Below are 22,588 nucleotides of genomic sequence, written 5' to 3'. Positions count from 1 at the left end.
AGAGAGAGAGAGAGAGAGAGAGAGAGAGAGAGAGAGAGAGAGAGAGAGAGAGAGTGAGAGAGAGATAGAGAGAAGAGCGAGAGAGGGAGAGAGAGAGAGAGAGAGATTTTTAATGTTCAAATCGTTTCTAGTGTGTCAGTTTCATGAGATGTCGGTACAACATTTAAAGTCGGCATGAAATGGAAATTTACCGTATCTATTTTCTAAATGCATGTTATCAATCTTATTGTGAACAATTCCTCTGTGCATGTTTAATTTTAATTTTATTTTTTGACACATAGTTTTTAATCAAAATGTTTAATCTGGATATTCCGGTGAAAATGGAAAGCTTTTAACAAAGCAACAAAACACTCTTGTTTCTAACAACGTCTGACGTTAATGTTTTACATGCTGTGAGAAATAACATTCAAAATCCGATCAGAGCCGTCATTGATTTCCAGAAATGGGATTTGAATAGAATTGCAAACCAAATATGAAATAAGCTCAAAACAGATTTGTAAAAAAATAAATAAATTCGGATTTCATTTAATTTTAATTGGGAGTGCAGAAAATGGTTTTTTGTGAATGATCAGATGCACCATTTTCACCTGCTGGACTATTAAACGTGGAAAACCCCACAGACGCATATTAAAGAGGGACTGGAACTATATCTAGAGATTCGAGCCAGCAAACAACCTACAACCCCTCAAAAACAAGTCAAATGCAAATATCTAAAAATTTAAAAACACACACTTCACCTTTAACCAAGTTAACTATAATTCTGGTCTGATAGTTTGTGTTGGTAATTACGGACGAGTTCAGATCATCAGGCATTGCGAGAAAAAAAACATACAGACAAATCCAGGAGCCCATGACATCAGCTGTGATGTCATTTCCTGTGGTAAACAGACTCGTTTACTTTCATTCATGTTCATCAGTGCGTGCTAAAAACAAATATAGGCTATAGAATATACACAAAACTGGAAAAAATTATTAATAGATCGATAATTAATAAACATCTAGAATTTGAAACAATAATAATGTTAATATTTGTAGTAATATTAGTAATAATAATAGTGGCAGTAGTATAATATAACATATCTTTATAAAATTAAATGTCACTTTTTATTAATATTTCGTAATCTTTCAACAACATCCAAAACAACTGATTTCACCAAACACCTTCATCCAAATAATTCCTAATAAATTAAGTCAAGAGATCTCACTGAATATCAAAAACGTCCCAAAGATGCAAAATAGATAGTATTTTGCTTAGTACAAAAGATAGTGATATAACGAACTCTATGAATGTTAATTCCTAGATTTGGTCAATAATCATCCATTGCACGGATATCTGAGTCAAAAAGTCAGAAAAAGTGTTGAGGGACAGAAACAAATACTGTGCAAAAAAAATCCCTTTCTAATATTGCGAGAAACTGAAAATACAAGATTAATCTCTATTTCTGTCCCAGATAATCTGAGGATCAAAGCTGATTTTACGTCATTTAGGCGTTTTTATATGATCTAGTGACATCACTAGAGTTCACACAGAGAATCACACATAATGTGTTTACTTCACTGTTCTTTTCGTCAAACACTTGTGTTTGTCCATCTTTCTTTCAAACAGATATCACTTGCTTTGATTTTTTATGTCACTGATTTCTATTAATGATAATAACTGATTATGATTAACTGGTCAACAACTTTAACCAGTGACTGGATACGTTCTGGAAATGTTCTCTCAAAGTTCAACAAACAAACGTTTTTCCAGTAACGTTAATAGAACGTTCTTTCAACGTTATCTGGTCTTTAATAATGTTCTCAAGACGTTAAGCAGCACAAACACGCTACAACAAAGCGTTATTTTCCTGAAACGTTTAAGTTTATGTTTTTTGAACGCTACTATTTTTTTCAGAACGTTCAGAGAACATTCAAATGTTACATGATTGCAAAATGGAATGTTCCCCAACGTTCGTAAAACGTTTGGAACGTTCAGGGAACATTCAGAAATGATGCTTCATAATGTAATGTGAACTTTTAAACGTTCTTAGAATAGTGTTGTTAGTTGGATAACACCTGTGTATCTTTATTTAATTATCCATTGAATTAATCACTGCTTTCAAACATTTAGGCCTATATTTCAGAATTCAGAAATGTACACACTATAAAGCACAGATTTTAAATCCTCAACAATTATATATTATTTGAGAGAAGGCTCAGCTGAAACTCACCAGGGTTCCTCCAGTGACGCAGGGTTACTTCTGCTGTTCTGCTATTAAACTGACCAGCAGTTCTCCTAATCTTCTGGATGATCCATAATTCATGACGTTTCTGTCTCACAAAAAACATGTGTAATAATGTAGACTCAGTTTTAAATAAGACACCGGCCTTCATGTGTTGAAAAACACTGTCAGAGCAGAACACAGAGCAACTCAACAGAGCAAAACACTCACAGAGATTAGAGTGATTAGAGCCTGTGCGCGCGCTCGTGTGCGCGTGCCTGTAAAGCCTCTAATGACAGCTGTCAGTTGTTGTGTGCTGGTGATTTATAAACGCCATGAATGTAGGATAAAACCCGTTTATCTTCGAATAAAACTGATTTTATTAGACAACAATTTGTTTGGACGTACAAACTGGCGCAAAAACCTTACTCGCTATTCCGTATGATTCAATAAAGCATGTGTCTCATAAAAGTCTATGTGTAGGAAACTGTTACACAAAACACACAAGTTACTTGCATCTAATGTTTCCCGAAACAGAAACGCAAACAACAGCGACAATGTGCGGAGGATTTGCGCATTTCTGATCTTCCAGTTATGAGAAAATCATAAAAAAACAACAACAAAAAAACGGGAACCAATCGAATATAGATACAGATTCTATTTTTGGTCTCCAGAACTTTCTGGAAACATTAGTAGCCTATTATGATCCCAGCTGTTCAAAAAGTTTAATCCGGATCAGAATAATCTAGATTTGGAAATCGCATCCCAGACAGCGGCCAAGATCCATGTGGAACCAGATGTGGGCCGGATCTGGGCCGACACTATGTTGCTGTCTGGGATGTTTTTCAATCCAGAATCAGATAATCCATCTTACTTTTGTGCCTGGTTTTTCAAAACAAAACTGGATTGGAGTCAGATATCACTATCAGTGTCAGATATATCTGTACAAGTAGAAATAACATGATTAAATAGGAGTGGAATTACTAAAAAAAAAAATGATACTAAGGTAACTAAATAAAATTGATTAAGTCCAACTTAATGTGTTTGTTTAAATTTAGATAAAATATATTGACTTACGATAAAAAAATTGATTAAATTTGGAGTCAGTGGGTCATTTGAAGTGAAAAACTGAATATATAAATATGAATATATTAGGGCTGTCAAGCGATTACGTTTTTCTAATGAATTACATGATGTAGGGATTTATTAATCTAATTAATCGTACATCAAACTTGGCTAATAAATTATCCCGAAAAATATCATTTAAAGTCATTATAGTGTTAAATGAGAAACGCATCAAATAGACATTACAAAAAGTAGCTTTAGAAATAAATATTTATTTGATTCAAAAGAATTTATTACACATATACTTATAGGCCATGATTTTTTTTCATAAGCTGCATCTGAATTGGTATTTATATATATTTACAGACCAAAAAAGTTTGGTTACTTTTTTTATGTTCTACAAAAGACAAAAAAGTCATACAGGTTTGTAAGGTGAGTAAATACTGAATTAAAATTTTTGGGCAAACCAAAATACAAAATCATTTCTTTTAAGTTATACTCGAGTGAGTCATTGAGTCAAAGAAACTGAACCAACAGAGAAAATTCTACTTATACTTATTATAAATAACTGGTTTTCATTCGTCACATGATCATTTCCAGACCTCAGTTTTCATTAGTTTAATAGTGAAGAATGAGTAGATGTGTTATGACTTTTTAAAAGAAAACTTTCGGGTAACACTTTACAATAAGGTTCATTAGTCAACATTAATTAATGAATTAACTAACATGAACCATGAGCAATACATTTGTTACTATTTGCTAATCTTTGTTAATCTAAAAATAAAGCTGTTCATTGTTTCACAGTGCATTAACTAATGTAAACAAGATTTTAATAAAGTATTAGATGCTAGACTAAATGTTGAAATGAACATTAACAAAGATAAATAAATGCTGTATACGTGCAGTTGAGTATTAACTAATCAACCTTATTGTAAAGTGTTGCCAAAGTTTATATAATAATCACATATCCGCCAGAAACGTGAATGTTTACTTATTTTACACACCTCCTAAATCCACAAATGTGCAACATCATCATCATCATCATCATCATGCTATATTTTCTAAATGTCATAATCATTTGTTAACAAACAAGTAGCCTATTCGTTGCTTCAATGTTGCTTCAATTAGTTGCTTTAATGCATTGTTTCTGCATTAAATTATTACATTGTTTAAATTAATATTACATTTTAGCTAATTGTGATTTTGTACATTTCTGAAATGCATAGAAAGTTTCCTCTGATAACAGATCTCTCTAAATTGTAATGTGGACTCGTGCCTTTTCTGTAAAGCTTTAAATGATGTGTATTGTGAAAAGCGCTATACAAATAAACGTGAATTGAATCATCATCATCATCATCATCATCAGTGATGTATTGTGTTGGAGTGATTGTTCGGCTTTGGCTCCTCCCTCTTTTCTTTCACATGGACAGAAGAACTTCCTGTTGACGCTCGTGCGTCCTGACAATAGATACTAATACACCAGCCCGAGTGTACATAGAAAAATAGAAACTATTTCACATGACAGCATCAAACCAAACGCTCATCTGAGAGGAGAAACCTCCCGTCGGCTGGATTCAGAGTTTGATCACTGTTGAAGCGAGTTTCCGAGGAGGAGGAATGCCGTTCAGATCTTTGTCTTGGTGTTTTAGACAGTAAATAAACCGTGTTTCTCCCGGTATGGCGGAGGCTCGAGCTGACGATGACGAGGAGCGAATGCGCGAGCCCGGCGGCGCGAGACGGAGCGCAGGTACGCGCGAGCCAACAAACTATACTTTTTATTTTTATTTAATGGTTGAAGACAAAAAATATATATTAACAACAATTATTGTCAGTGTCATATCATAGCCTAACGCAACGAACAATACAGTTGTCAACTATACAAACAATGAGAGCGGGCAGTTGAAGTAACATATTCAACATTCAAAACTGTAGGTTAAATAAATGTATGTTTCAGGTTACGTGCCACTTCTTTTTATTTCGTTAAAGTCAAGTTTTCACCGCTTCTCGAGTTCATTTTAATGTTGCCGTGGTGACAAAACTCGTTTTAACTGTGAATATTCCATAGTTTCTTTATTAATATGAGCTCATAAAAACGGCATAAAAATCATAAATATTTTCAAATATAAAAGACTTTATATATAATATGTATAGCCTATGTATGTGTGTGTGTGTGTGTGTGTGTGTTACCTACGGTATCAAAACCTTTCATTAAAGATATAGGCTACATCGTAGCATAATTGCCTAGCATGAAAACATTAAAATATGACTTAGCCAGTTATGCTATGAGGCTACTTTGAACAATACTCGTTCTTGTCTTAGGACAACTTTTATTAACTTTTTTGATCCACTTCACTAATGTATACACACACACACACACACACACACACACACCTGGTGGAAACTAACATATGAATATTAGTTTCAGTAGCTCAACTTTATTGCTTCTGGGGAATTTCTCAACTGTATGTGAAATGAGAAGAATGATGTGCGATTCAACCCTCTGTATTCATGACATTTATATATTATATATATGTATGTATGATATGATTATGATTCAAAATTGTGATTCAGTTTGTTTGCATTATCGCTCAAATATGTTTTAAAATGATTCGGTAATATATCTTGGTAAATAAGGCAGTGCACATATAAAGGATTATAGCCTATTTGATTGAAAACATGATTATTTAAACATGATTTTTACTATTTCTTTTTTATTTAAATATTTTGAATCCTCTTTAATTCAACGACTGTTGCTTCCTCTGATTCGGGAAAAAAAAAAAAAATCACCCTATTTTAATAGTTTTGTATCAGATATATACTCAATGTAGCTCTCTTAAACAGAGAGTTATAGTTTCAACAGTAATGTTTTTACTTATGTCATATATTAACTGGAGAAAGCCTCAGCCAAACCTGCAGAGTCATGTGACTTGAGCTCCTCCTGTGTTTGTTAAATATCCACTATAGTAATTGTATGGTTTCTCTGTTTCTTGGCTGTTGTTTCTGTCTCTGGTTTGTTGTAAATCACAGCTGTAGTTTCTTAGACAAAAGCTCAGTGAGTTTCTCTCAGTAGTTCATGTCAGTATCAGTGTGAAGGAACCGACTGTAATAGATGGACTGAGAAATATTTAGTGTTTATATATACGTGTGTGTGTGTGTGTTATATATATGGTAGTCAACATTTAAAATGCATCAAAATCTTTCATCAAGATTTACATGAACTTTGAACATCACCCATTCTTGTTTTAGGACTACTTTTATTAACTTTTTTTGATCTACTTCGCTAATGTGTGTATATATATATATATATATATATATATATATATATATATATATATATAGTCATATATGTGTGTGTGTGTTATATATATCTATATATATATATATATGCTTATAGACAGAGATATATTCAAGTTTTCTTTACAAAATAAAACATTTTTTAGGGTTTTAATTGTCAATAACTGTTAGAAAATCTATGGTGTAACTCCATGACATACAGTTATGGTGCAAAACATTAGTCATTTGATTATAATTTCATACTGATGATTTCCATACTGCTTATAAGTAATTCTGGCAATTTCGACAAAACCTCTTTTACATTTCTATTTATGTATTTGCCAGACATTTTATCAAAAGCGACTTACATTGTATTCAAAGTAAACATTTTGTTTTGAATCCGTTGTCACTGATGGTGTCTTAAAGGGATAGTTCACATAAATCTGAAACTTCTGTCATCATTTTACTCACCCTCATGTCATGTTTGTGTGAACTTACCCTTTAAATCTGCTGCTGTCACTGTTGAAGACTGTTATTTATGAACACAAACACAGACTGTGTGATTTAAGGATGCATTCTGACGTGTGTGTGTGTGTGTGTGTGTGCGCGTGTGTGTGCGCACTTGCAGAACATTCAGACAGAAACAAACCGGATCAGCGCCACTCCAGGTAAGACGAAAGTGTAAAAGATTATTTTTTGAGTGGCTGAGGAAATTATATTTTGTATATGCAAATTAAAAAGCCTATTTTTAGAGTCTTTAATATTTTTTTTGAGATTGTAGTACATTTTAAGTCTTGAAATGACTTTTAAATTACTAAAAGAATTACTAAAAACTAGCAAACCAAAAACTCAATTTGCGTGGTAAATGTACTACATTGTTTTGAAAATATTGTCACAATGCAAACATTCATAATTATGGAACCTTGTTTCCACTACTAAATAAAAAAGGCAATTCCGACTTTATTCCTTGCAATTCCAACTTTATTTCACAATTACGACTTTATTCCTCATAGTTCCGACTTTATTTCTTGCAATTACGACTTTATTTCTTGCAATTCCAACTTTGTCACAATTACGACTTTATTCCTCATAGTTCCGACTTTATTTCTTGCAATTACGACTTTATTTCTTGCAATTCCAACTTTATGTCACAATTACGACTTTATTCCTCATAGTTCCGACTTTATTTCTTGCAATTCCAACTTTATTTCACAATTACGACTTTATTCCTCATAGTTCCGACTTTATTTCTTGCAATTACGACTTTATTTTTCGCTATTCCAACTGCATTTCTCTAAATTTTAACTTTAATCCTCGCAATTTCAACTGTATTTCTCGCAATTCCGACTTTATTTCTTGCAATTCCAACTTTATTCCTCGCAATTCTGACTTTGTTTCTCACAATTCCGACTTAATTTCTTGCAATTCCGACTTTATTCCTCACAATTCCAACTTTTCTGACTTTGTCTCGCAATTCTGTCTTAATGTCTCGCAATTACGACTTTATTCCATGGAATTCCCACTTAATTTATCAAAATTCCTACTTTATTCTCTTAATTCCGACATTATTCCTCGCAATTCTGACTTTATTTCTCCCAATTCCTACTTAATTTCTCGCAATTCCATCTTTCTTACAATTTTGACTTTCTCGCAATTCCGACTTTATTTCTCTCAAATACGATTTTATTTCTCGCAATTCTAAATAATTTTTCCTGCAATTCTGACTCTTTCTCGAAATTTGCGAGTTTATTTCTTGCATTTCTCTCAATTTTGACTTTAATCCTCGCAATTCCTACTGTATTCCTTGCAATTCTGACTTTGTTTCTCGCAATTCAGACTTAATTTCTCACAATTCAGACTTTATATCTCGCAATTCTGACTTTATTCCTCGCAATTGTGAGATATAATGTTAGAGTTGCAAGGAAAACAAAGTCAGAATTGTGAGATAAAAAGTCGCAATTACCTTTTTTATTTTTTATTCCGTTGTGGAAACGAGCTTCTATCCATAAGGATCTTGATTTCCTTCGTTTTATTGATAAAAAACTTTTTTCCCTCTTGATTTGGGTTGAAATGTGATCTGAACTTGTTAGTGAGACTCTCTGCAGTGTTCAGCAAGTCAGAAACCTGTTTATTTCTGATCAGAGCTTCATCCGACGGTGGTGAAGCTTTCAGTTCATGTCTGAACATCTCCCAACAAAACATGCGATAAGAACAGCAAACTCAGCGCTAGTTCCTCCAACTCAGAACTGGAAAAACCTGTTATGTTAAAGCAGGGAAAAATGATTAACTCATTTCCTCTATAATCTCCAGAGCGTAATATGATTGTCACATCAAACAAAACTCATGTGTACAGGAATAACATGCTACATTTTTGGCTTTTTGTGACAAATTTTGGCTTATTTCTGCATGTGCTGATTTACCGTGTGTGGGTGTTTGAAAGTCAGTTTGGGTGTGGTGTGGTTTGTGTTTGTGAAATGTGTTTCCAGTCATGTAACTGGAAAACTAGCCAACAGTTCCTGAATAAATGGAAAAAGTAACCGATTCCTGTTTCTCTCGCTTTCCCAGCCAAGGCCCGCTGTCCTCCATCAGAGCTGTCATCAAACGCAGTGAGTATTGTGTTTGTGTCCTGCACAGCTTGATTTTTGTGTGTTTTGTATGTTTTGTAAGATGTTTGCATGTGAGTTTGGTTTTTGTGCTTGTGTTTTTTGTTGGAAACTGCGCAGCGTCGAGAACGAGCTCTCAAAGTGACCATCAGCGGGAACGGAGGTCAGTTGCTTTTTCTTTCTTCTCTGTGTTTATTTAGTTTTCGAACATGATCTGTGCCTTGATTTTGACTTTTCCTTTAATAATCACGTCTGATATCTGACCACAAAGTCTTTTCTGGCACTTTCGTCTCATTTCTTAACAAATACAGTTGGTTTATTTGGGGCAAAAATTGTTGGTTGTGCTGGAATTGATGCCACAACTGAATATTGAAAAATTATTTTTAAATTTCAGTTTTTAAACAAAACTGTCTATACATAAATATACAAAATAATTAATGGGCAAAGTTTTTTATGATTGTATAAAATCACTGCATTAAATATTTTTGGATATCAAAATGTCTTCTCAAAACAGGGTTATTATAGTTAACTAAAACCACTAGAAAATGTCTGTTACTTAAAATAAATTAAATATTAACTAAAATAAAGTTAAATAAAATATAACATAATTAACCTTATTTTATTTTCAGCTAGTTGCCAAAGCAACTTTCTCATTTTCATTAAGTTTAACTTGATGTACTAACTAAAACTGAAATAAAAAAATAACAAAAGCTCAACATATATATATATTTAAAAAAAAAGAAGACTAAAACACAAAACAAAATTACTAAAAATCAACTAAAATTAAAAAGAAAAATATAAAAATTAAAACTAATTTAAAATATGAACAAAAACTATAGTATCTAAAAAAGTGTAGTAATAAAATAGTATTTCAGTGATGGTGCTCAAAACTGGCAGGTTATAGTTATCATTCAACTCAGCTCTCAAGTCATTATTAAAGGGAGAGTTCACCCAAAAATTAAAATTAGCCCATGATTTACTCTCCCTCAAGCCATCCTCTGTGTTTATGACATTCTTCTTTCAGACGAATACTATCAGAGTTATATTAAAAAATGTCCTGGCTCTTCCAAGCTTTATAGTGACAGTGAATGGCTGTTTCGGTTATGAAGTCTATAAAAGTGCATCTAAAAGTGCATCTTTTGTGACGGAAAAATGCACTTTTATTGACTTTTATTTGTTCAAAATATCAAAAAAATTTTTTTAAATGATATGGAATGAGGCAATAGCCTACCGTTTATGTCGATACAGTAGTTTGATACGAGCACATCTGAAAAATAGCAGAGTACGCAGTGTGAGCTCCTGCAGTGAAAGTACATAGTACAATTTGTCCTAAACATGACACAAGCTTATATTAAGCGCTTCAAAATAACTGGTAAAATATAGTTAAAGTAAGATATAGTTAAGTTTAAAGCAGCTTGCTCTGTCAGATACTGTTGCTGACTGATTTTAAACCTACAAGTATATTTTTATGAAAGTGACCAATATAGTGGGGTAATCAAATGCAGGCTAATATAATTAGTTTGTGCTTTTGTTTTTATTTTAATTTTTAGTTTAGCAAAAACAAAAGCATTATTTTTGTTTTTATATTGTAATTTTAGAATGTAATGTGATTTGAACCACCTTTTAGCACATAATATATTGCATAGCCTACATTACATTCCCTATATTTGTTTCCATATCCTTCAATATCAACATTGTTTGGATATCATTGAGCAGGATGTAAAATAACATTTTTTTTAAATAAATACAGATTTTCTTTATCCAAATAGAAAAACGTAGAAAGTACCGAGATATATATCGTATATCGCCATTTAACCAAAAAATACCGAGATATGATTTTTTGGCCATATCGCCCAGCCCAATACACCATAGTTGACTTGAGGGTGAGTAAATCATAATTTTCATTTTTGGGTGAACTGTGCCTTTAACTAGCTGTTTTTAGTTAAGCAGGGAATCAGAGTGAGTAAGGTACAGCGATGATGTTATATAATAAACTTTGTTACTGATTGTCGTCCCACAGACGTCCAGAAATCACCATCCTCTCTGCTGAACCACTGCCATCCAATACGTGGTTCTCAGGGGCTTCTGGGGCGTTTCCCCCGGCCCCGCCCCCAGCCCCGCCCACTTGGGCTGCTGCCGCGGCAACAGTGCAGGTGGGAGGAGCTTGAGGATGCGTGTGTAGAACCAGTCATTTATTTATTTATTTCATTGGTTGATTGATGGTGCTCCTCCTCCCCAGCTCCCGCCTCCTTCATATGAGCAAGTGATCCGTGAAAAGAGCCGAGAACAGAATATTCCCTCTCCGTCTTCGTCGTCTTCATCTTCTCGTCTCTCTACCTGCACCATCGCCACACAGACGGACACACACTCCCCCGGCCCACGATCCTCCGCTGCTCGTCCAGGTGAGGTTTCGTTTCACACAGTGTCCTAACTACATGTGAACCCGCAACACGCGATCTTTTCCATGTTAATCAGAGTTTTTGTCCTAACCAGCCGCGACGGCGACACGCAATGATACTATTTTAGAAACGGTTTCTATCTCTGCGACGTCGCGACTGGTATCACCAACAAAAAGTATGATAATCTCAGGTACTGTTTATGTGCTTTATGTGATGTTAAAAGCATCTTTGTAAGTTTGAATATCATTTTGTGTGTCTTTTACAGCCGTAATGAAAGCAACTCACCTTAGATCTTCAAAATAAATAAAAGTCAACAAGAGCGTTTCAAACTGTCAACTCATTGTAAGGAGACAAGTGTATTCTATGACAACGATTGTTTCAGTAACTCAGTATGTATTTTTAATAATGTTAAAATTGTGTAATATTCATGAATTTGATTATGTACTTACCAATTTCGTTGCGAGTGCCGGGAGCTTGCCGAGAGAGCCCGCCCAAGTGCTCTTCTGATTGGCTGTGGACAGACAAATTATTTGTCGTTGGAATCTTATCATATCACGTCTGGTTAGGACACTGTGTCAGGCTGCATTTGCAGAAAAGTAGAAATGTGTCTTTTTCTTGCAGTTCACAAACCCCCCAAACCCCCGCCACCCTCGTTGCCTCTCAAACACACGTCTGACCCAGACCAGTCGAACCCGAAGCCTCGAGACGCTCAGCACGAGCAGTGTGGCGTTCAGACGGACTTCGAAGACATCACCGGTGACATCAGCCCCATAGGCCCCGCCCCCACCGCCAAGTTTTCCATCCAGAGCGACCTTGGTGACATCACCGGTGACATCAGTTCCATACGCCCCTCCCTCAAATCGAAGTTTTCCACCAAGAGCGACCTTGATGACATCAGCGGTGACATCAGCCCCATAGGCCCCGCCCCCACCGCCAAGTTTTCCACCCAGAGCGACCTTGATGACATCACCGGTGACATCAGCCCCATAGGCTCCACCCCCTCCGCCAATACTTTCACCCAGAGCAACTTTGATTTCCCAGTCGAACCCATGAAAGAGCAGCCAAGGGCTCGTCCCCGACCTCGACCTCGCTCCACGGTCGCGCTACAACCCATCGTTCTGGACCAGCCAATCACGAGGGAGGTCAAAGTTCAGACGCTAGTGCGTTTGAAGGACGACGGGGCCGACAGTGTGTTCGCCGGGTTCGACGACTCTCCATCGAACGTCTCCAGCAAATACCTGCAAGACCTGCTGGAGGTGTTCGGCTCGGACGAAACGCATGGAGAAAGTCAAGAAAGCAAGGCGAATGATGTAGAAGATGAGAAAAATACGGCTGCTTGCTCCGTCATAACATCTGAACCGTTAGAACCGTTAGAACCGTTAAATAGACCACAACCACGGCCTAGAACTCACAAATCCAAACCCCAACTCGCCCCAAAACCATCAGTCTTTGATGTTTTTGACACTACTGTTGAGCAAAACCCAACCAAACCCCTGAGTCCACCAGTACCAGCACCCAGACCCCTTCTGAACAAACTCCAGAGTCCATCAGAGTCGTGTTCATCCTCCAAACCTTCACCTGCCACCCGACCTGCCAGTTCATCTCAGACGAGAAACTCAGAAGATCAAGCTATAAACACTCCGGTCAAGACAACACCTATGATGCCGACCGACAGGAACGTCGGAAAACGTGAGTGTTTATGTGACCGGTATGTTGGTGGATCTCTATTTCACCTGCTACTAGGGGTGCACAATTTTTTGGGGGGGAGAATCTGTTTGCGATTTTTATGATAAAAATGTCGATTTGCGATATAAAGTGCAACTTAAGTTTGCTGTGCCTGTTTGTAGGGCTTGTGATAATATATCAATATGACTTTAAAATAATTAACATAATTAACATAATAAACAAAAATAATACAAAATTTATAAAAAGTAAGAAATATTATTCCTGTAATATTTCACTATAAAATAAAACAATTGAGTATTTAAGAAAAATGCAATAATAAATAATAGTAACATAATAACAATAAAAAATAGATATAATATAATAAAATATTATAAAATGTACAAATATATGAACAAAATATTATAATAATATTAATAATATTTATTGCTTTGTTTTGTTTGTTTGTTTGTTTTTTATTTAACAGGGACAGATTTACCTACAGAGCACAGTTTCATCTGCATGTTAAAATAATAAAACTACCAAGATTGTAATTTTATAAAATTATCAATCATCATTTTTAAATGCCCGTTATAAATCAAAAATCTTTGATGTTGTGAAATTCATAAAGTTGTAAAATCCAATAACAAGGTCATCTGCCTGTTGCTTGTAAACAACTTTTTTTCCTGGTGGATATTATGGGTGTATTTTAGGTGTATTTTTAATGTGTTTAAATCCAGGTCCATCAGTTCCTAAACACTCCCGGCCACCTCCACCTGTGCTCAGGAATATGACGTCTCCCTCACAGGTGATTTTATATTTATTTTTAACCCACCATTATGAGGAAGTTTCCATATTAGCATGAACATTTCAGAAGTATTGGATGTTTATGATGATGATGTGTGTATTCAGGCAGCTGTGGATGTTTCCAGAGCCGCCAACGTCTCAGTTCCTCCTCTGCCTCCGAGGTACCGCAGCGTTTTTCATCCAGAATGAGGCGTCTGTTTTGTTTTGTCCCATCTGTCACTGTCAATCTCTCTGTTTGTGTCTCAGACCCAGTGGTGGAAGACTCCTCCCCCTTCGCCCTCCTCCAGTCAAAGTGGCCAAACCTGCAGGCTCCACCTCCTCCCCTGCTGCGACCAATCAGCTGCCAAGCAGCAGAGCTCAAAAGAGAGCCCCGCCCCTCCCTCCCCGACCGAAACCAGGACATCCGCTATATAAACGCTATTCTGTGAGTGTTTTTAGAGTATTTGAGAAGAACTCCAGGTCGTTCTTATTCTCTATAACTTTCTTTGTTCTGCAGAGAACAACATGAGATCACTGGCAGAATGTTCGAGCTGATATTTTCCATACAATTAAAGATTGAAATGATTGTGGTCATGCACTTTATTCCAAGTCTTCTGAAGCAGTGTTTTTAATAAAGATGAAATAAAATAAAATATAAATTTTAGATGAAAAACTTTGGCATTGGCAAATAACTGAAAGAAATAAGTTTAAGTTGAAGCACTAAAATTACTTGAATTAAAACCGAGATAAACATAAATTAAAGCCATAAAGAAGTAATCAAAATAACAAAAGCACATAAGAAAATTATTAAGATGTAAAATAAAATGAAAACCAAAAATAAAAAATAAAAGCTAATTCAAAATATAAATAAATGCTATAATAGTATATAAATGATACTAAAATATCGCTGTTATTTTAGTTATTTGTTATGTGTGTATTAAAAGCAAAACCCTACTACTGTTTTTCATGCACAATTTTAAGATTTTGGGCTATTTTGTTTCCATAACTTCTTTCAGATTAGTGGAAAGAAAATATCCAAAATACAAATGTTAGTGTTTATTTTATTGCGCTTTATCAATTTGTGTCTATAGATTTTGTTTACGATGCATATATTTAACTCTTAATTTTGTAGTGGGGTCAATATGACCCCACATTGAAATGAATGGGAAAATCGAAAAAAAAATGATTTTTATTTTGCATTTGTCAAAAAAAATTAATAAATCCAGAATAAATCTGAAAAATTCCATACCGCAATGAAGTCCTGGTACTAGAGCACAAATGCAATGTGGAACGAACATGATCACTTGCACACACACGTGCACGCGCACACAAACACACACACAGGTGTGACTCCAATAGAAAGCATTTTTATTGAAATTGGCAAATAAAATCAATAATTCCTGCATAAATCTGAAAATTCTCACACATAAATGAAGGCCTGGTACTAGAACACTAATACAATGTGGAATGAACATTATCACACACACATGTGCGCCTACACACACACAGACACAAATACACACACAGATAGAGAGAGGTGTGACTGCAATAGAGAGCATTTTTATAGAAATTGGGAAATAAAATCAATAATTTCTGCATAAATCTAAAAATATTCACACACAAATGAGGGTATGGTATGAGAGCACAAATGCAATATGGAAAGAACATGACTACACACAGATCACATACACACAGAGAAACACACAAACAAACAAGCAGGTGTGACAGCAAAAGAGAGCATTTTTATAGAAATTGGGAAATAAAACCAATAATTCCAGCATGAATCTAAAAATGTTCACACATAAATGAAGGCCTGGCATTAGAGAAAAAAACAATGTGGAATGAGCATGATTACACACACACATGCACACACACAAACACACACAGACACACAGGTGTGTTTACTCTTCACTCCTGTTTATATCTGCCTATAGCTGTTTATTTTTTGTTTTTATTTACTTTTTAAAAATTAATTTCTTATTCTAAAGTTAATAATTTTGTACATTTTGATTATTGAAATAATGTGTAATTGCAATCAAGTATTTTCTTTTAGTGGTAACTTATGTGGCATTATTGCAAATTTATTTGGCATTACTGCAAATTTATATAGCATTTTTGCAATAACAAGATACTTCAAAAGACCCCAAAACAACAACAAAAATAATTCTAAACTTTGACAAAATACTGATTTAATGTATTTTAAACGTTTACATATATATATTCATACCAAAAGCTGTTATAAGAGCAGTAAGTCACATCCAGAAAAATGAATGGATCTCTATGGGGCCTCTGCTGGAAGTATATGGTAATTACACTTTAAGGCTAAAAATATATTATCTACAAAAAAACAGCTAACCAGCAGATGGCAGAATTATGCATTAACACCTAGATCAATATCCAGAAACAATTCCTATTTAAATTTGATCATCATTAATGTGTTTTTTTCATAAAAAATTAATATTTCATACATATGCTAATGGTGTAGTGGAGGGATTCTGCAGTAAATAGGTAAAAAAGTACTTCATATCCCCCAAAACACAGCATTAATGAATAGATGAGAAGTAAACAAAAAAAAAGATATATTATTTGTATGATTAAAAATGTATATTTTTTGTACAATTACTCTATCAATTGTTGGGGTCATATGGACCCCAAAGCCAAGATTTGTAAACAGGAAACGAAGACAATATGAAGGTTAAAGAGTTTTTTCTCCACTTCTGTAGCACTTACAAACACCAAAATTTACAGTTTTATTCCTGTCTATATTCTGAAGTTTTTTACTGAAGGGTTTTTTCATATATCATTCACACTGGTTTATATAACATTTTATTCCTAAAACGTTTTATTTTTTGCCTGTTCCACAGTATTTTCTGATTTATGCAGTGATAAATAGAGATATGCAAAAACCCCTCTGTAAAAACATTTAACTCTAATATGTCAACAAAATCAAACAAGAATTTTGAACCTGGTTTTATCCAATGTTCAGATTTATTTTATGCAAATATATGCAAATATATGCACATAAGTTCATCTTTAATTGGATAATACATCATTCACAAATTTAAACTTATAATACAAAACAATTGTCTAAATTTAAATCCAAACTTCAAATGTTAGTGTTTATTTTATTGCACCTTATCAATTTGCGTCTATAGAATTTGATCACGATACAGTTTCTTTAACAAGTTTTTGAACCTGGTTTTATCCAATGTTCAGATTTATGTTATGAGAATATATGAAAATAAGTGCTTATTTAATTGGATAATGCCTCATTCTTATAATACAAAACTATTTTCTTAATTTAATGTGATTAATCTACCGGGGGGAATAATGGCAATTTGTATTGGTTAACATTTTGTAATGTCTTGCCTTAACTGGTAATCTTCCTCCTAGCCGCGGCTCTCAAATGTCACTCATGCCCATTCAATTAAAAAACGGTGGCTTTAGACAGGCTTTGGCCAATCGTCTTTGGTTCTCACATGTCATGATTGATTTGCAGGTTGTTATGCTCCAATTTTAAAAACACATCGGCATGTATGATTTTCAGTGAATTAGGTCTGTCCCTAACGCATCATGTCACTCCAGAAGACTTGGAATATAGTGAACAAGTCATGAACAAGTCTGTGTGGTTATTGGGAATTTGACTCTATAAATCACCGTTGACTTTCAGTTCACACATTATATCTAACATTAAATCTCTTTGCACTTCACAGAAGAAAGAAAGTCATAAGGTTGAGAAAATTATGACTGAATGTCATAATTTAATGTATTTAAAGAAGGAAGTCTGTAAATAAAACAGAAATGTCAAACAGAATTTATTGTGAATATGATGTTGTTTTATGTGTTTGTGCACTAGAGCAAAGTTCTAGTTCAAGCAGAAACAGAGGAGGAGAATATCAGCAAAGGGCAAGAGGAACCATCAGAGGAAACACCTTTCCATGTCAGTGTACACACACACACACACACACACACTTGCAAACTGTGTTTTTATATCCTGAAATATTTTCTGCTTCAGGAAGAGGAGCAGCTGATTGTCCTCGATGATACAGACATCCTAGAAACACAGTCAAATACACTCCATGACCTCTGCCCCTCAGAGGTTAAAGGTCAAGATGTGACTGTCGGTGGGGTTCAGCTGGAACACACACCCTCAGAGCAGCAGATCAAACAAAACATGCAAAACAGGTGAAATATAACAAGAAATAAAAACATTATAATGGATTATAACTTGTATTTTTCTAATTAAAGATTTAATAAACTATATATACTTTCATCTTATTAGAATGATTTCTGAAAGATCTGATATATATATATATATATATATATACATATATATACAGGGCTTGACATTAACATCCAACAAATGCAGGTGGATTATGCTTGTGGCGGGTAACACAGTCACTCCAACTAGCCACTTTGGCGGGTTGAATAATTGTAGTCTTTTCAAAAGGCATCTCCTTCTTCCCGGATTTCGGCACCAGTGTAATGCAGTTCCGATATTATGGGAAGAAGGAGGCGGGAACCTGCGAACAATCAAATACATTTTAATGACAACATAAAACAAATACAAAAACGAAAGTAAAGGCCACACACAATAAAACAAAACATCAAATAAAATTTAGGCCTGGCCTCTCTCGATCTTCACAGTCGTCGCTCCTCCTTTTCTGCTTCCGCTCCTCCGTGAGAGATGCGAGACCGGTGTGTCACACAGGTGTCGTTCTTCAGTAATCAAGCCACCGGCCTCGTGCCGCTCTTTCACGGCCCTCTGCCTCGTCCTGCTCGCCACAATCACTCTCACATTCAAGTATTTTTTCAGAATTTGAATTGATGAGCCAAAACTAAATTGTTCTTCTTTGCTGATTGTTGTTCTAATGCAGAGATGTTTTTTCTACTCTATTATTTACTGCTGTTGTCGATGATAAGGAGTGTTTACATTTACATTGTATATTTCTATCCATTTCTTGTCAACCTTACCGATAATCATTATTAGGGCCTGAGCACAAAAATGACCCAAACTGAAATGTGTTCTTTATGATGAGAGGAACGATCCCCTCAAATTTTAATGAAAATAAAAGCAACTTTGTCTGAACCATGGCATGCATTTTTCGCGAGGTTTCGAGACTGTCCTACTTTCCATTGCAACTTGTAACAAAGAATTTCCCATCGGGGCTCAATAAAGTAATTCTGAGTCTGATTTTGATATTTAAACAGACAGTGTTTCTAATGCTCAAGGTTTTTTCAGTTTAGTTTTTTACCTTTTTTTTAATCTTCTACATCCATGCACCACTTTTATTATGCAAAAATAAGCTACTTTTTTATGTCTTTAACTTAATACATGGTTTTATTTAAAAAAAGGAGCTTTACAAACAACCTTATCAGAGCTAATGATAATGACCTGTATTGTTATACATTTATGTAGTCTTGATTTGGGTGTGTACAGTGGTTTTACATGCAAAAGGGTTGTAAATCTAGTTCAAGTAAATTTTAGCACGCCATAGTCAACTTTAATCAGGTAATTTCTCAAAAACTAAAATGTGGCTAGTGAAAATGCTGTGTGGCTAGTAACATTGGAAAACCACTAGCAGCAAAAAAGTTAATGTCAAGCCCTGTATATATGTCTGTGTGTGTATATATATATATATATATATATATATATATATATATATATATATATATATTAATTATATCTTTCAGAAAGCATTCTAATAAGCTGATTTGCTGCTGATTTACTGTCTTTAAAAAAGACAGTATACATGCACAATTCCTGTATCAGTTTCTCTCTTCCTCTTTCCAGGTTTGTTGTAGCCCGTTTTGCATTTGAGGGGGAGGAGGGTGAGCTGACATTCAGTGAAGGTGATGTCATCACTCTTGTGGAATATTTAAATGAGGAGTGGGGGCGTGGCATTCTGAACCAACAAATGGGAATCTTCCCTCTCAGTTTCATCCAGGCTAAAGAGGAAACTGATGTGTTGCCAGGGAAACCGGTTCTGGAATCTCCTGGTAAATAAACATTCTTCATGTGAATATTTATCAACCATGGACCAATCAGCAGTGAGTTTGACAGAAACTGTGGCTTATATTGAAAGCCAACATTTATTATTTATATGTCATGGCTGATATTGTCAGTCTACAATGTAATGTTTTTAATCATAAATTCACTGTAAGTGAAATCCTACATCTCCTGCTGAAAAACAAATATCTCTTTATTACTATTTGCTTCTAATATCTACTTTATCAGACCTATATGATAATAAAAAATCAGTAACACTTTACTAAAAGTTTCATTAGTTAACACTAGTTAATTATCTTAGTTAACATGAACTAAGAATGAACAATACTTCTACAGGATTTATTAATCTTAATGTTAATTTTCACATTTACTAATACATTATTAAAATCAAAGGTTGTATTTGTTAACATTAGTTAATGCACTGTGAACTAACAATGAACAGCTGTATTTTTATTAACTAACGTTAACTAATACTGTAACAAATGTATTGCTCATGGTTAGTTCATGTTAGTTAATACAAATGTTAACTAATGAACCTTATTGTAAAGTGTTACCAAAAAATTTAATTGTCACCAATATGCTTATACTGTAGATATATCATGCATCTCTAGTGTCTGTAAGTAGTTATGAGAAATATATAAAAATGGGAAACATTTGATTGCAAATAATTATTGTGAGTAGTTATGAGAAATATATAAAATCGGGAAACATTTGATTGCAAGTGTGTTTTCTCCTGCAGGAGGGAGGAGCAGAGGACGGGCACTTTATGAGTTCACCCCGGAGTGTGAGGACGAGCTCTGTCTGAAGGTGTGTGGGATTCACTATTAATAAGGAACTTTATAAATCGTGATTACCAGGCAGAGGAAATGGAAGAAAAACCTTGAGAAAATACATGAAAAAAATTATAGAATCTGATACCCTGATAATCTGATATCTGATATTTCCAATGAAAGTTAAATATGTTGGCATAATATTGTAATTAAACATAAATCAGAATCAGAATGAGCTTTATTCACCAACTGTGCACAAACACACACTGTTGTGGTTTTATTCAAAATATTTATTCATATTTTTTTATTTTATTTTATTTATTTATAAAAAAAATCTTAAAATTACATGTTTATAAATAAAATGTTTACAGTAAAAATAGTAAATATAAATATAGTAAAATAGTACAATTACTATATATAATAAAAATATAATTATTATATAATATACATTCATATATTTATAATGTTTAAATAATATATATATATATATATATATATATATATAATTAGAATATATATATATATATATGTGTGTGTAATAAAAATCTAATAATTATTATATAATATACATTCATATATTTATAATGTTTAAATAATATATATATATATATAATTAGAATATATATATATATATATATATATATATATATATGTGTGTAATAAAAATCTAATAATTATTATATAATATACATTCATTTATATAATATATATTTAATGAAATATATACATATGTAAAGGTATCTTATATTTTGAATAGTAAATAATTTGAATTACTATATATATATATATATAATAGAAATATTATGACTATATAATATACATATTTTCATTTATAATGTATAATATATAATTATAATATAATTACATAATATATTTAATGAAATGTATATAATATATATGATTATAATAATTTAAAATATATATAATTAATAATTATATAATATACATTATTTCATTTGTATAATATTTTTAATGATATATTAATATAATATGAATTATTATATATATATATATATATATATATATATATATATATATATATATATATATATATATATATATATATATATAATTTTAGATCTTAAATATTAAAAAAATATTATATCTGTATTAAATGTATATTATATAGACATGTTATATATGAAAGCTGAAATATTCTGCCATGGAAATTCATTGGTCAAAAGGACCTGAGCAGAATAAATCCATATAAATAAATAAAAAGTCATTTACACTAAGTAAAAGATCAACAGCATTTGTTATACACATAAAAAATCTGTGTGTGTGTGTGTAGGCAGGAGACATAGTGTGTGATTTGGAGGACATGGATGACGAGTGGTTCGTTGGAGAATCCGGTGGGAAACGTGGCATCGTCCCTAAAAACTACATCCAAGTGTTGCTGGACCCCTGAACCTGAACATGTCCTGTCATGTGCCTGATGAGCGTTTCTACATTTGCCTTATTTAGATGTAATACACTTAAAGAAGGTCAGTGACGGGATCTCAGTTTCTGAATCGTATGGAGATCTCCTGTATTGAACTGACTCCAGTCTCTGTGTGTGTGTGTATGTGTGTGTGTGTGTGGCCGTATGAATTTGATTACAAAGTTTTAACCCACATTAAACTCATCCGTTACATAAACATCTCTGTACTTTTTTATTTCCCAATCTTTTTGACTCTTTCTGTAGATACAATTTCAGGATTCTAGATGTTTTAAGAGCTGAATGTTCTTTTAATGAAGACACTTGAGCTTGCGACTTACAACGACTCAAAGATTCAAGTCTCGACGACTTCAGTGCTACACACTTGAACCCCTAAAAATG

The 22,588-nt window shown here is 33.6% G+C and overlaps 2 protein-coding genes across 3 annotated transcripts in view; one reads left to right on the top strand and one right to left on the bottom strand.

Moving 5' to 3' along the window:
* fhip1ab (FHF complex subunit HOOK interacting protein 1Ab) overlaps positions 1–2,420 on the bottom strand; it is a 24,596-nt gene extending 22,176 nt beyond the window's left edge. Inside the window, exon 1 of the mRNA XM_077218638.1 lies at positions 2,211–2,420. The gene's annotated coding sequence lies outside the window, so the exon portion shown is untranslated. The remainder of the gene's footprint in view (positions 1–2,210) is intronic.
* A 2,260-nt stretch (positions 2,421–4,680) lies between these two features.
* On the top strand, positions 4,681–22,406 carry LOC143725759 (uncharacterized). Of its 2 annotated transcripts, XM_077218487.1 has the most exons (15): positions 4,681–5,013; positions 7,168–7,207; positions 9,105–9,145; positions 9,263–9,305; positions 11,163–11,295; positions 11,382–11,544; positions 12,163–13,230; positions 13,944–14,011; positions 14,116–14,171; positions 14,257–14,434; positions 17,846–17,929; positions 18,005–18,174; positions 19,784–19,989; positions 20,739–20,806; positions 22,061–22,406. In XM_077218487.1, the coding sequence occupies exons 1-15, from the start codon at positions 4,944–4,946 to the stop codon at positions 22,175–22,177; spliced, it is 2,505 nt and encodes an 834-aa protein (XP_077074602.1). In that variant the 5' UTR covers positions 4,681–4,943; the 3' UTR covers positions 22,178–22,406. The 2 variants fall into 2 exon arrangements, with proteins under 2 accessions (XP_077074602.1, XP_077074601.1); XM_077218486.1 differs by having other exon boundaries at positions 4,714–5,013; positions 9,105–9,305.
* The last annotated feature ends 182 nt before the right edge of the window (positions 22,407–22,588 follow it).

Source organism: Siphateles boraxobius, unplaced genomic scaffold (assembly GCF_051911475.1).
Source record: "Siphateles boraxobius isolate OS27281-9 unplaced genomic scaffold, OSU_SipBor_1 77, whole genome shotgun sequence".
NCBI lineage: Eukaryota > Metazoa > Chordata > Actinopteri > Cypriniformes > Leuciscidae > Siphateles > Siphateles boraxobius.
Note: the sequence above shows the minus strand (reverse complement) of the source record. Positions and strands in the feature narration are given on the sequence as shown.

What these genes read in the sequence shown, in the direction of transcription:
- LOC143725759 (XM_077218486.1), top strand. Translation starts at nt 4,944, where the DNA reads ATGGCGGAGGCTCGAGCTGACGATGACGAGGAGCGAATGCGCGAGCCC. An exon ending in ATCCTCCGCTGCTCGTCCAG is followed by an intron (nt 11,545 to 12,162) that starts GTGAGGTTTCGT and finishes TTTTTCTTGCAG; the next exon opens with TTCACAAACCCCCCAAACCC. An exon ending in GTTCCTCCTCTGCCTCCGAG is followed by an intron (nt 14,172 to 14,256) that starts GTACCGCAGCGT and finishes TTTGTGTCTCAG; the next exon opens with ACCCAGTGGTGGAAGACTCC.